The sequence below is a fragment of the Sorex araneus genome, chromosome 2, assembly GCF_027595985.1.
Source record: "Sorex araneus isolate mSorAra2 chromosome 2, mSorAra2.pri, whole genome shotgun sequence".
NCBI classification, from domain to species: Eukaryota; Metazoa; Chordata; class Mammalia; order Eulipotyphla; family Soricidae; genus Sorex; species Sorex araneus.
The window spans coordinates 118,418,941-118,430,007 of record NC_073303.1 but is presented as its reverse complement, the minus strand read 5'-3'; the positions used below and the strand labels follow the sequence as shown (position 1 = coordinate 118,430,007).

Here is an 11,067-nt window from a genome sequence, read left to right as displayed (position 1 = left end):
AAGGTGTTAGAAGCACTTTCATCAAGCGGTCATTAGAGAATGTGAGACATTTTTTGTTCATTGACAGATAAATCAAGTGATTTAACAACACAGAGACCTCAGAAAGCATCGCACTGTGCCGGAAAGTTCTTGCCCCCTTTCAGGGAAGGTGATGAGACAGTATTTCCTGATTTCCTTTGGATTGCAGAAATTTGGGACTATAGTCTGGTCTGGTACATTGTGAGGGATGTTGAAACTCAGACTACCATTTTCCCTCAAGTCTAGCAACAATCAGCATTTGCAAAAGGACCTGCATCAGTCTGGGTTCTGAGAGTGTTCACCTGTAAGAGATAGGTAACAAGACTGTAAAATTAATATTATGTTGAATTGTAGCATATTATGAATGATTAGAAGTGGTTAACAACTCCCTACCAACCCAAAGGGGTCTTCAAGTAAAAACATAAAATAGATATCTATAAAAAAAAGATTTGATATTTTTCCTCCTTTTACAGTAAGTAGACAAAAATCTAAGTCTAATTTTTGGTTTTAAGTTAAATGAAGCAACAAATATCTGGAGAATCATTTCAAATTTTCAAATTTTCTCAAACTTGCTAGCACTTAGAGGTAATAAGGGTAAAGTTCCACTTAACAATATAAATTATGATGTACTTAATCTTAAAATGAAAATCAAAATTCAATAAGGGAGGTTTATAACTGTGAGGGTATATAAGAGAATTCAATATTTGGTCCTCATCTAAAAGTGTTCCAGATAATTTAGGTAGTGTCTTCAAAGATATGTCCCCTATTTTTATATATGTGTAATCCATGCTTAATTTAATACCAAATAATTTAGAGAAAATAAATTGTTCTGACTACCTCATACAAAATATAAAAGTAAAGTACAGTTTACATTGTTCAATGATGCAGTAAAAAGAACATCATATTTTAACTGAAGGCAGATATATTCAGATATTACTTTGGATAATTCAAAATATAATTTGAAAAAATTGAGGGCTGGAGATGTAGTTTAAGGACAATACATGTTTTTCATGAATTATCTTGGACATTAATATATAAAATCAGCATCACAAATAAAGATAGACTCCAATAAAAGTTAACATAGACAATAAAACATCTTAATAAATAGTTTTATTTTTAAATATTACACACTTGCTACTAATATATAAGGCATCAACAGCCCTAGTAAAAAGACCATAATCTTGCCTTTTATGATGTAAAAAATAACACATATCAACATCAAAATATTTTCCTTGTTTGATAAAATAAGTAGAATTAAAATTACAAGAAGAACCACAAAATAAAAACTCTCAGTACACTATAAATAAGCATTCATCTTTGCCTTCTTATGTAATTATTTCTTCAGAGCCTGGCTAAAAATTCATGGATATGACAAAGGGGAAAAGAAGAAATCTAGCAGGCCCTAAAATGCAATCAGGTTACTAAAACTTGATTCAAAGAAAAACACTCAGCTGTCTGGATTTCCCTGAAATAGTAATTCATATTAAAACAACTTCCAAAGATGCAACACTCTTATGAGCCTGAAATGAGAGATAAAAAAAAAAATCAAATATTTGTGGGATGCCACACAACCAAAATAGAGTAATTTTATTATGGCATTTCATTCAGAGGTTGATTCTGAATTCTTCATTCATGACCTGTCAAAGATTCACTTGTCCTTAACAGTTCACATTAAGGCATGCCAAGTGTTCTATACAAAAATGTCCTAACAACAGCTTTGAATATTACAGTTCCATAATCATATTCTCCTAATACATACATAGACTTGAGTGTGCATAAACTTGCACATAAACAAATATATAGCTGCAGGCACCCTCTTACATGTAAGCTGTGGATTTTCAAATTCAATGTCACATATTTCAAATAACAACTTACTTTTTACAGTTATTGGTACATAACCTAAGTCAGGCAAATTATTTCCCAAGTTCTATGCCCAATAAAATTTGGGAGGAGAGAATATATTTGAGCCAGATATGTATATATACTTCTCTATATAAGGAGACTATATAAGAAGAGTGAACTACAGTCTACAAAATGATAGAGCAGAAACCAGATGAAAGAGAACCAGGTATTCATTCTCTTTGTTATAAAACCTTTTATAAAGGAAATGATAGACTTCATTATAATTCCTACTGTAGTTATTCTTTTGGCCAATTCTGGGAAAGATTAAGCCCCATTACTGAGTTACAGAGTACTGTAAGGATCCATCTTATTATTTCTTCCTGCAGAATTTAGTCGATGTTTCTAAATTTTATTGAACAGATAAAGGATGTGAATTTCACCAGGCACATTTTGTGTATAGAAGTTATGGCTACAATAGAATCTGACCTTTAGATTGAAAAAATCTCCAAATAAATATATGGAATATTTCTGTTTTTAACTTTGCCTGATGAAGCCAAGTCTGTCAGTGGACAGGTGAAAACAGACAGAACTGTTCAAATGTTCTTGCTTGGGCCAGAAGAATAGAACAACAGGTAGGGTGCTTGCCTTGCACTCAACTAACCCAAGTTCAAGCATATATGGTCATTTCAATGTTTGTCTTACATGCAACTGACTTAGATTCACCATATATGATCATCTGAGCCCTGACAAAAGTGATTTCTGAGAATAGAGGCAAGGAGTAATCTCTGAGAAGCACCAGAATGACCCAGATGCCTTTCCCACCAAAAAAGTTTTTGTTTACATTTTTGTCTGTCACTAAGAAGTAGCCCCAAATAGAACTAAAGTTCACACCCTTAAATCTTGGTATTCAATTGGCATGGTGTTCAGTCATCACATATCCTCATAAATGGACATAGGGGAAACATAAATTAAATTTAGCAGGCCAGTCCCTTTTCTAAATGTGTGTCCTTTCAGGAACAGGTGTAGCAGTGGTCCAGTTTGTCTTCAAAAATATAAATATGGTAGGTAGATGTATATTCTAAGCAGACAGCAAAGCATATGATCTTGCTCTCAAAGCAAATATCAAGTTTAGAGAACCAATAGACTTATCTGTCTTATGGGTCTAAGAAGTCACAGCCACCAGGAGATTCATGTGTCAAAGCATTTGCTACTCCTCCAAACAGTATGTCAGTTATGAAATGGCGAGCTTGTGGAAAAAACATCCTCCTTCGAAGGATTCAGAATATCTTAAGCCATGGTCTGCTGCAGGGACTTCAAATGGCTGGGAAGGACAGCAACACTGAAAAGAAAATAATTCAGCCCTGACAAATAGCCTCAGGAACATTTCTAAACAATAACAGAATCTCCTACAAAGAAGCGCATTGACATGAAGAGGGATCAACTGTCTGTTGGCAGCATGGGTGTCCCAGTAAAAACAAAGAAAGGCAGATTTGCTTCTGTTACTCCCTTGGGTCACATGGCTGAACCACTATTTTAGGTAAGGAAGGTGATTTTGAAGGTTTTTTTCAATCCCATTTACTATAGCTACAGCCTTAAATTGCTCGCCTCTGTAAAGTTGTTTCTCCAGGTCTAGTGATAAAAATTTCATAGATAACATCCAACACTATGTTGAAGAGATAAAAGCCAAGTCATAAATCTCCCTAAAGGGTCCAAGACCGACACCACAGCTATCAGCGGCTCAGTGTCTACAGCATTATCACCTGGTCTTCCAAAAGCACTTCTCAATAAATCTAGGATCCACAAAACCTCCTCATCCAGCAGAAAACAAAAGTGTCTGAAGTTCAGGGTTTGCTTTGCCTGTGTTACCCTCACTTTAAATTTAAGTAATTTTCATTTGAATGTATGATTCAAATAAAATCATTTGACAAGAGCCTGAATACCTGTGAGAAGTTGATGATGACAGTTATCTGAAATATGTCACTACAGCATTAAAGGAGACATCTCCAGGATTTTCTGAGATTTTCTGTGATTCCTACTCATCTGCCAATCAGATGGGGAACCTTAAAAGTGATGTGTTCTAGAAATGAACAGATTAAAATAACGATATCAAACTACCTGCTACAGTTCAGTTTTTTAATCTTAGTGGGGGAAAGCAAATGTTTTCTCACTTGTTAAAATTTTTTCCCTATGAATATCTTATTTTACTAAGTGGTATAAAAACATTCAGATATTTCTATGAATGTGTATATGCATGTGTGTGTGTGTGTCTGTCTGTTTGTCTGTCTTGCTTAAATCAGTAATTTTTTAATCACTGGTCAATGAACTACTGACAGTCCACAGAAATTTCCTCCTGGTACATGAAAAACTAATGCTGTTTAATGCATGGCATTCCTGGATCCAATTTTTAGTTTATATTACATTTAAAATCGAATTTGAAAAATACTGTCATAAATAATAGTTTCTATTTCTTGCCTTAGCAATCTAATAAATAGTTTTCCTATTTTCACTGATTCACAAGTATAAAAAAATGTGAAAACCACTTCATTAAAATCATCCAAATAGGATCCTCAAGTAGGCTTGAACCTGAAAATTGATAAAATTTCAGATTATGAAATTCACACAACAGGTACTTTGTACACACCATTTGAAAGTCAGAGTGAAACAAGAGATTTGTTCCCAAAAAGCACAAATAACCAGCAACAAAAAGACAAAAGTCATGCTTATACCGTCCCAATTCTTTCTGAATCAATCCTAACCTAATCTACAAGGTAACTGAGCTATATTTCATGCCTCTGATGTCCCTGTGATGTCTCATATTTATTTAATAATTCTCTCACATACATGCCTGCTTTATTTCACTATTATCTGATCCTCCCTTTCTGCACTTCATCTTAACCTTAGTAACACTGCTCACCTAACTTATCAAACCAATCTGACACCCACGAGATCTCATTCACATAGAAACTCTGACTCCAAATAGCCAGTCAGTCAACTGCAAATTCCACAATTCTCAATAACAGTAACACTTCAGATACTAGAATTTGGGTTTCACAATCTACCAAATATGTCACTTTCTCACTTCCCACCCTCCATCCCCAGTTCCCTACTTCAAACTCTTTTTAGACTCCAGATAACAGTAATAGAGATTAAAACAACTCTTAAAGAAAGGGATTGGAAACATCCTAAGAAAAATTTCTATGTACATGTCTCTGAGGCTGCGTTCCCCAATCCCTTTCTGAATCATCAAATGTTTGTATGGACACTGGGTGTCCATTGGTGTTTCAGAAAACCGGTGATCACTTTGCCATCACTACTCTCATGGAGCAAGTATTTAGCTTTACAATAAAAGAGCTCACATTTCCTGAGGCCATAAACAAGGCACTCAGAATGCTGCCTGGACAGTTGCCATTGGGAACTTGAGTGTATTTCCCATAAAATCAGTGCTTTTCACTCTGATGCGATTTTAAATTTGTTGTCTGTGGGTTTCAATATGGACACCATCCTGGGGGTCTACTGTTGTTCAATTTACAGCAAGTATACTACAGCCTTCCAAGCATAGTCCCCAAGAGAATAACTGGGAATGTCTTTGAGATTTTCTCCATACAACAACAAAATGGTATGCTTGAGCTAGCATGACTCAAATCTGCTAGATATTTAGATCTCTGGAAATCTACAGCACAGTTTACACTTTGACTTTCTGGTATGAGAACCAGAAAAGACTTGCAGAGCATGGGTAGTCTTAGATGGCTAAGTCACAAACACAAAACAAAATTCCCAGCAGCAACTAGTATAACTTTAGAAAATGGGTGTGTGATTCTAGTACTTCAAAATGCCGCTGTGGACTAAATTCAGAGGGCACCTTTAGACTACTTTCTTTTACTAGTCTGTGCATTAAATGATTTAGTTTCCACTGTCATGTACAGGAATAATTTTAAAGTTAATGAATGTTTTTATAGGCTTTTGAAATAACTTAAGCTTCAGAATATCCAAACTTGAAAGCCTTACATTTTAAAATGTTTGGTGCAAACACAAGAAGAAAAAAAAATTAGCAAGCAAACGGATAAGGCCCTTTGAGAATTCAACATAAGCCTCAGTATGTGATTAGTCTTTGAGTTCTTTTCCAAAAAATAGATTCCTAAGTGACCTTACTCAGTTTAGGACACTATTCCGTGTGTTAATGAATACCACATATGTTGTAAAAGAAATCATTTGTTCACCAGATCATTAGAAACATTTTGCCAAGAAGCTAAAAGCTAGTGCAGTTGAATTAGTCTCAGGTTTTGGGAAGGATAGGTGTTGTTGGTTGTGGTTTCTCAATGCACTCAATGCATCTCAATGTATTTTCTTCTAAATAAAAAACACCGAGAGAACAGAGAACAAATACACTCGCTGACAGTTGGTTTGGGAAATAAGCTTTTCTTGCCAGGCAAATAAACTGCACTGGTAATTTTACAAAATGTGTTTTCTCTTTTGTGTGTGTGTGTGTGTTCCCCTTTCCCATACAAAACGCCAAGACAGAGCTTTCTGAAGAAGCACACCAGCAGATTTAACTCTGGACCAGAGCATCTTCTTCTACCAAGGACAGTTCCAGGGTGTTTTCATTCCCGCTGGTTTTCATCCTGAAGTTGAAAGAACCATAGAGTTTCGCAGACTCCTTGGAGGAGGCAAACCTGTGCCTCCGATAAAGCTCCCCCTTCCACATAGACATCATCAGCAAACAAGACAGCACGACCCCCCCAAGCGTGAGAAGGCAGAGTCCGGCGATCACGCAGCGGTCCAGGTGCGCCCCCAGCCTGGCGCTCTCTTTCTCCAGGCGCTCCATCTCCCGGGCCGCCACGCTGTTGGGGTCGACCGTCACCTCTCGGGGCACCACGTACGAGATGATCACCAGCAAGATGCCAGTGACCAGGAACAAGATGGCACTGATGAAGCCATAGTCCACTGACTTGCCTGCGGACGTGGCTTCTGAACTTGTGTCATCTTCATCTTCCGATATTAAGGACATGGCCGCTTCCTGGGACCACTCGCTTGAATCCCCCCAGCCGGCATCTCCCGGCTGATGGCTCCCCTTGGAGGAAGGAGAGCAGTTCCTCTGTTCCAAGTTGACGTTCTCATCGACGTAGGTGAACGAAGTTTCCAGTTCCTGGCTGCAGCAGTCGCAGACTTTCCGTTCTGCCGCGATCTGAGCGTTTCCTGAGTTGAGCGGGTCTGGGGCGAAGCCGGATGGAGGAGGAAGGGTGCCTTGGGGGGAGGAAAAGGTGGCAGCTGGGGAAGCATCAACTGTACACTCTTCCATCTCAGCTGCTCTCGGAGTGGACGGACAGTGTCTCTGGCAGCAGAAAGCAGCTTGGGTGACAACTGCGTCTGCCTGGTCACGAGGTAGGCCTCCTGCTGTCCAGTCCACAGCGTTGACCAGCACCGTCTGGCTGTCTTTCTTAGTGAGGTACTGTAGCTCCATCGGAGCTCGTCAGATCGCCCCAGCACCGTTCAGAAACTCAGCCAGGAGAGCGCAGATTAGAAGCCAACCAGAGCTAGGGTTGCATGGCCATCTTCGCTCCTGTGGTACCCATCTCCTCTGCAGCCACAACGGTTGACACTTTTGCCCAGTTTCTCCTGAACCCGAGGAAAGGAGAGGAAAGCTGTTGGCTGCTGTGTAGAAAGGGGGCGGATCCTCTGAGTCCTCACAGGGGCTGACACCCAGAGCCTAAGGTCAGGGCAGAGCTGGGCACAAAGCAAGCAACCTCGTCTCTGAAGGAAAGCACTGCCGTCACTAAGCCAAATTTATCCAAGGCCTCACACGTTTCTGTGGCAGGATTCCTCAAATGAGAAGGCAAGTTTCCTGTACAGAGACACAAATGAGAAAGTCAGGGACCTTTTTTAGCAGAGCTGTTGAATTTCTGGAGAACCTGAGGAAGCACGAACTTGCTAACATTGCACTTAGCTGAAAGTGTTTGTACTCTCCCTGGCCGGGAGTGGCTCCAGCGCCTCACCAGTGGTGAATGAACAGCCGGGGTGGGGGGCGGGGGAGGCCTAGCAGTGCTTGACTAAGCAGCTGCACCTAGGAACTAGGTAAACTGAGGAGGCAAAAGGTGGCCAGATTACTTGGCTTCTCCTAGCCCCGAATTTTACCCATTCTGTGACCCTTGTCACCCAACTCTCTATTTACAACGCTCTCTGGTTGCTCACTGTGTTTGCCCAGCTCCTCAATACTCCAGACTACATGCATGGTCTGGGGCCAGCACACCTCACTGTGTGACCCCTACAAAGCCATTCAGGGCCAGCCCACACCTCCAACCCCACAAAAGCAACCAGAATCAAGTTCAGGCTAGCTCTTCCAGCCCTCCTGGTCCGACTTCCTCTCCCTTCCCATGTTTTGCTGTCACACATGCACAAGCAACTGACCATCTACAACCTGTAACAAACCTAATCCAGAAGTAACCAGTAACAATCAAGAGCCCATTATAAACCCACAGCAAAACAGGTGACAAACTGTTTCCTAGGTTATCTCTGAAACATTTTTGGGGGGATTGATTTTGTATTTGGGGTTGGGGGAGGATGGTATGAGGTGGGCCATCCTGAGGTGTTCAGGCCTTACTCCTGGCTCAGAGAACCATATTTGGTCCTGGGGTTCGAACCCAGGGTCACAGAGTTCAAGGTGAGAGCCCTGCCCACTGTGCTACGGCTCAGGCTGCATCCTTAGCTCTCTGTGTGCAAGATGAGAAGTGGCACCTCATTCCAGCTGCAGCCGGGAGACTTCCAGGGGCAGAACTCTGGATGGAGCCATTCATCCATGCCTATCTTTCCCGACTGTCATCTTTCTGGGGGTGGGGGTGGGGAGAAACCACTCTCCAGTACCACCATGTTCCAGACTTTCAAGTCTTAAGCCCCCTCCCTTTTTTCTTTTATCTCCGTGGTCTAAGGCAATGATGGATAGACTCCACCAAAAATAAGCTTTGGGGTTTACTGTCCATAATCCCATAAACTCCAGCCGCTGGAAACTCCCACACTAGGACAGGCAAAGAACAAGCTCGCCTAACCTGGCAACTCACTTTGAAACAAAACCCAACAAATCACAAAGCATCCCCAGCCACGCCGTGCAGCAGGGAAAGCAGCATTGAAGGAGAACCTAGAGCCTTCTTTGAGCAATTGGGCAGGACAACCCCTCCCCGCCGCCCCCGCCTCCTGCAAGATCCATCAATGAACGCAACGTTGGCACCGGGGTTCATTAATGACTGAAAGGAGAAGTCTCGGCTGCCTCAGACTTCAGGAGCTCGAATTAGCCTCTGGCACAGTTAACTCATCACCCGGACTACTTTGGGTAGAATCTGGCAGTCCCCTGTAGGACCCAGGATTTAAAACAAAGGGGGTGGGAGGGTTCCACTTCCACCCCTTCCCCTGGCTTCTCTCTCACGGACTGGCTTCTGGGCTTCTATTAGCTGCGCAGTCAATTTCCTTTAGCAGTTCTCTAATCCGGGGCTTCCATCCTCCAGAGAATGGATAACCCCGGGGGGACTGTTGCAAAGGCTCTTTTCTTCCCTCCTCTCCCTCTTCGCTCTCGCCCGGGAAAGCACCTCGAGCGAGCGAGCGGAGAGCTAGCACTTTCCCCTCCCGCGGTCCAACGGGAGAATTCTCTTTATTTTTGCAGGGGAAGTAAGTGACCGGGGCGAGGCAGGACTGCGGGGGGCGAGCTCGGGATGCGTTCGGGGCGCGCGCGGTCCCCGGGTGGGCACCGGGCAGCGGTGCTCCCAGCGGCGCTGCGGGATGAGCCCGGGCTTGACCCGGTGCAACTCTGGCGCTCGCCCGAAGACGCATCGGGAGTCGGGACTGTGTCCTCCCGGCACCTCGCGGCGCAGCCCGCACCTCGGGCAGGGAGTGCAGGCTCGCGTCCCAGCTCCCCCGGGCTCCCGGGCGCTCTCCCTAGTCCCAGCGCCGCATCCCGGCTGCAGCTCTTTCCCACTCACCTGCAGCTGCGACCCCCGCTGGGGTGCGTGGGTCCGGGCGCCGCTCCTCGGAAAAGTGCCCCGATCGCCGATCCTGGCACTTGTAGCCTCTGCGCGCCGCTCGCTTCGCCGGGTGGGCAGCGCCCGTCTTGCCGGTGGGGCGGGGCGGGGAGGGGCGGGGCAGGGCGCTCCCTCTCGCTGAGCATCCCGGGAGATGTAGTCTGGGGGGCGGCCTCCCTGCCCTTCCTTCCATCTCTCCCCCCATCCTTTCCTTGCTGTTGCCCTTCCAAACGTGGAGTTTGAGCCTAAACTTCCTCCCTGACCTCCTGGCTGTCGTTTCAGGAGAGGACCCCGGTTGCTAAACCCAGAGTGGGGTTCTTCAAGCTCAGATGCAGCTGTAGGATTGTGGGGATGGAGGGTGTACCTTTAGGTTCAAGTGTGTGCCAGGAAATATGCATATTTTGTCTTATTTAATAGTCAGACCACATCTTGGAAGGAGATTTTATTCATTCTCATTTTCCAGATGAGGAAACAGGCTCAGCGAAATTAAGTGCCTCCTGCAAGGTTACAAAGACAATAAATGGGAGCTAATAAATCCCATCCAGGAATCTGCGTCCAAAGTCATTGCCTTGGTCACAGAATCAGGAGAAATGTATTTACTGAGACTAAGAGATTTTCCTGATCACAGGAAGTGTGCAGCCCCCCCAAACTAGAAGAATGTTTGCTTTTCTGTTGACATGAATAAAAATGACCCATGGTAGCAGTAATTCCTGTTAATAGCTTATATCACTGGATTTTCTTTTAATTACTTGGGACATATTGAGTCACAAAGAATAAAGTCCTGCAAAAATCACCTACATAGAGAGGAGGAGACAATTGTAAAGTAATTGAGTGTGTTGTCCAAAGTCTTCCAGCAAGGGATTACTCAGCAGAGAAAGGATAAGCGCTATTCTGTATTCAATGAACAGAAGGAAGATGAGAAGCAATGAGACAAAGGATTAGGCATAGAAAAAGACTGCATTTTGAAGCTTTTGAGTTGTGACTTTCAGGATGAAACAAGGGAACTTTCTCAAATCACCAAAATCTTTCTAACCAAGTGAATTACAGCAGCCAAGAGTGAAAAAGTGGTCCATGAATTATGTTTGGGTTTCCAGCATCTCCTTCAGAGAAATTATAGAAATATTGTTCATTTTCATCTAAAGGAGACAAAAGAAAGTTTATGTCTACAATGCTTGCTTCTTGTGAGGAGCTTGCATTCATGATTGGT

The 11,067-nt window shown here is 42.8% G+C and overlaps 1 protein-coding gene across 2 annotated transcripts; it reads right to left on the bottom strand.

Annotated features, from left to right (window-relative positions):
* Window positions 1-1,113: 1,113 nt before the first annotated feature.
* TMEM74 (transmembrane protein 74) lies at window positions 1,114-9,946 on the bottom strand. 2 transcript variants are annotated; one of them, XM_055129250.1, is made up of 3 exons: window positions 9,822-9,946; window positions 6,399-7,699; window positions 1,114-3,199 (listed from the first exon to the last, which is right to left on the bottom strand). In XM_055129250.1, the coding sequence occupies exon 2, from the start codon at window positions 7,316-7,318 to the stop codon at window positions 6,407-6,409; it is 912 nt and encodes a 303-aa protein (XP_054985225.1). In that variant the 5' UTR covers window positions 7,319-7,699; window positions 9,822-9,946; the 3' UTR covers window positions 1,114-3,199; window positions 6,399-6,406. The 2 variants fall into 2 exon arrangements, with proteins under 2 accessions (XP_054985225.1, XP_054985224.1); XM_055129249.1 differs by having other exon boundaries at window positions 1,114-7,699.
* Window positions 9,947-11,067: the final 1,121 nt, after the last annotated feature.

Coding starts and splice junctions, on each gene's coding strand:
- TMEM74 (XM_055129249.1), bottom strand. CDS start 7,318: ATGGAGCTACAGTACCTCACTAAGAAAGACAGCCAGACGGTGCTGGTC.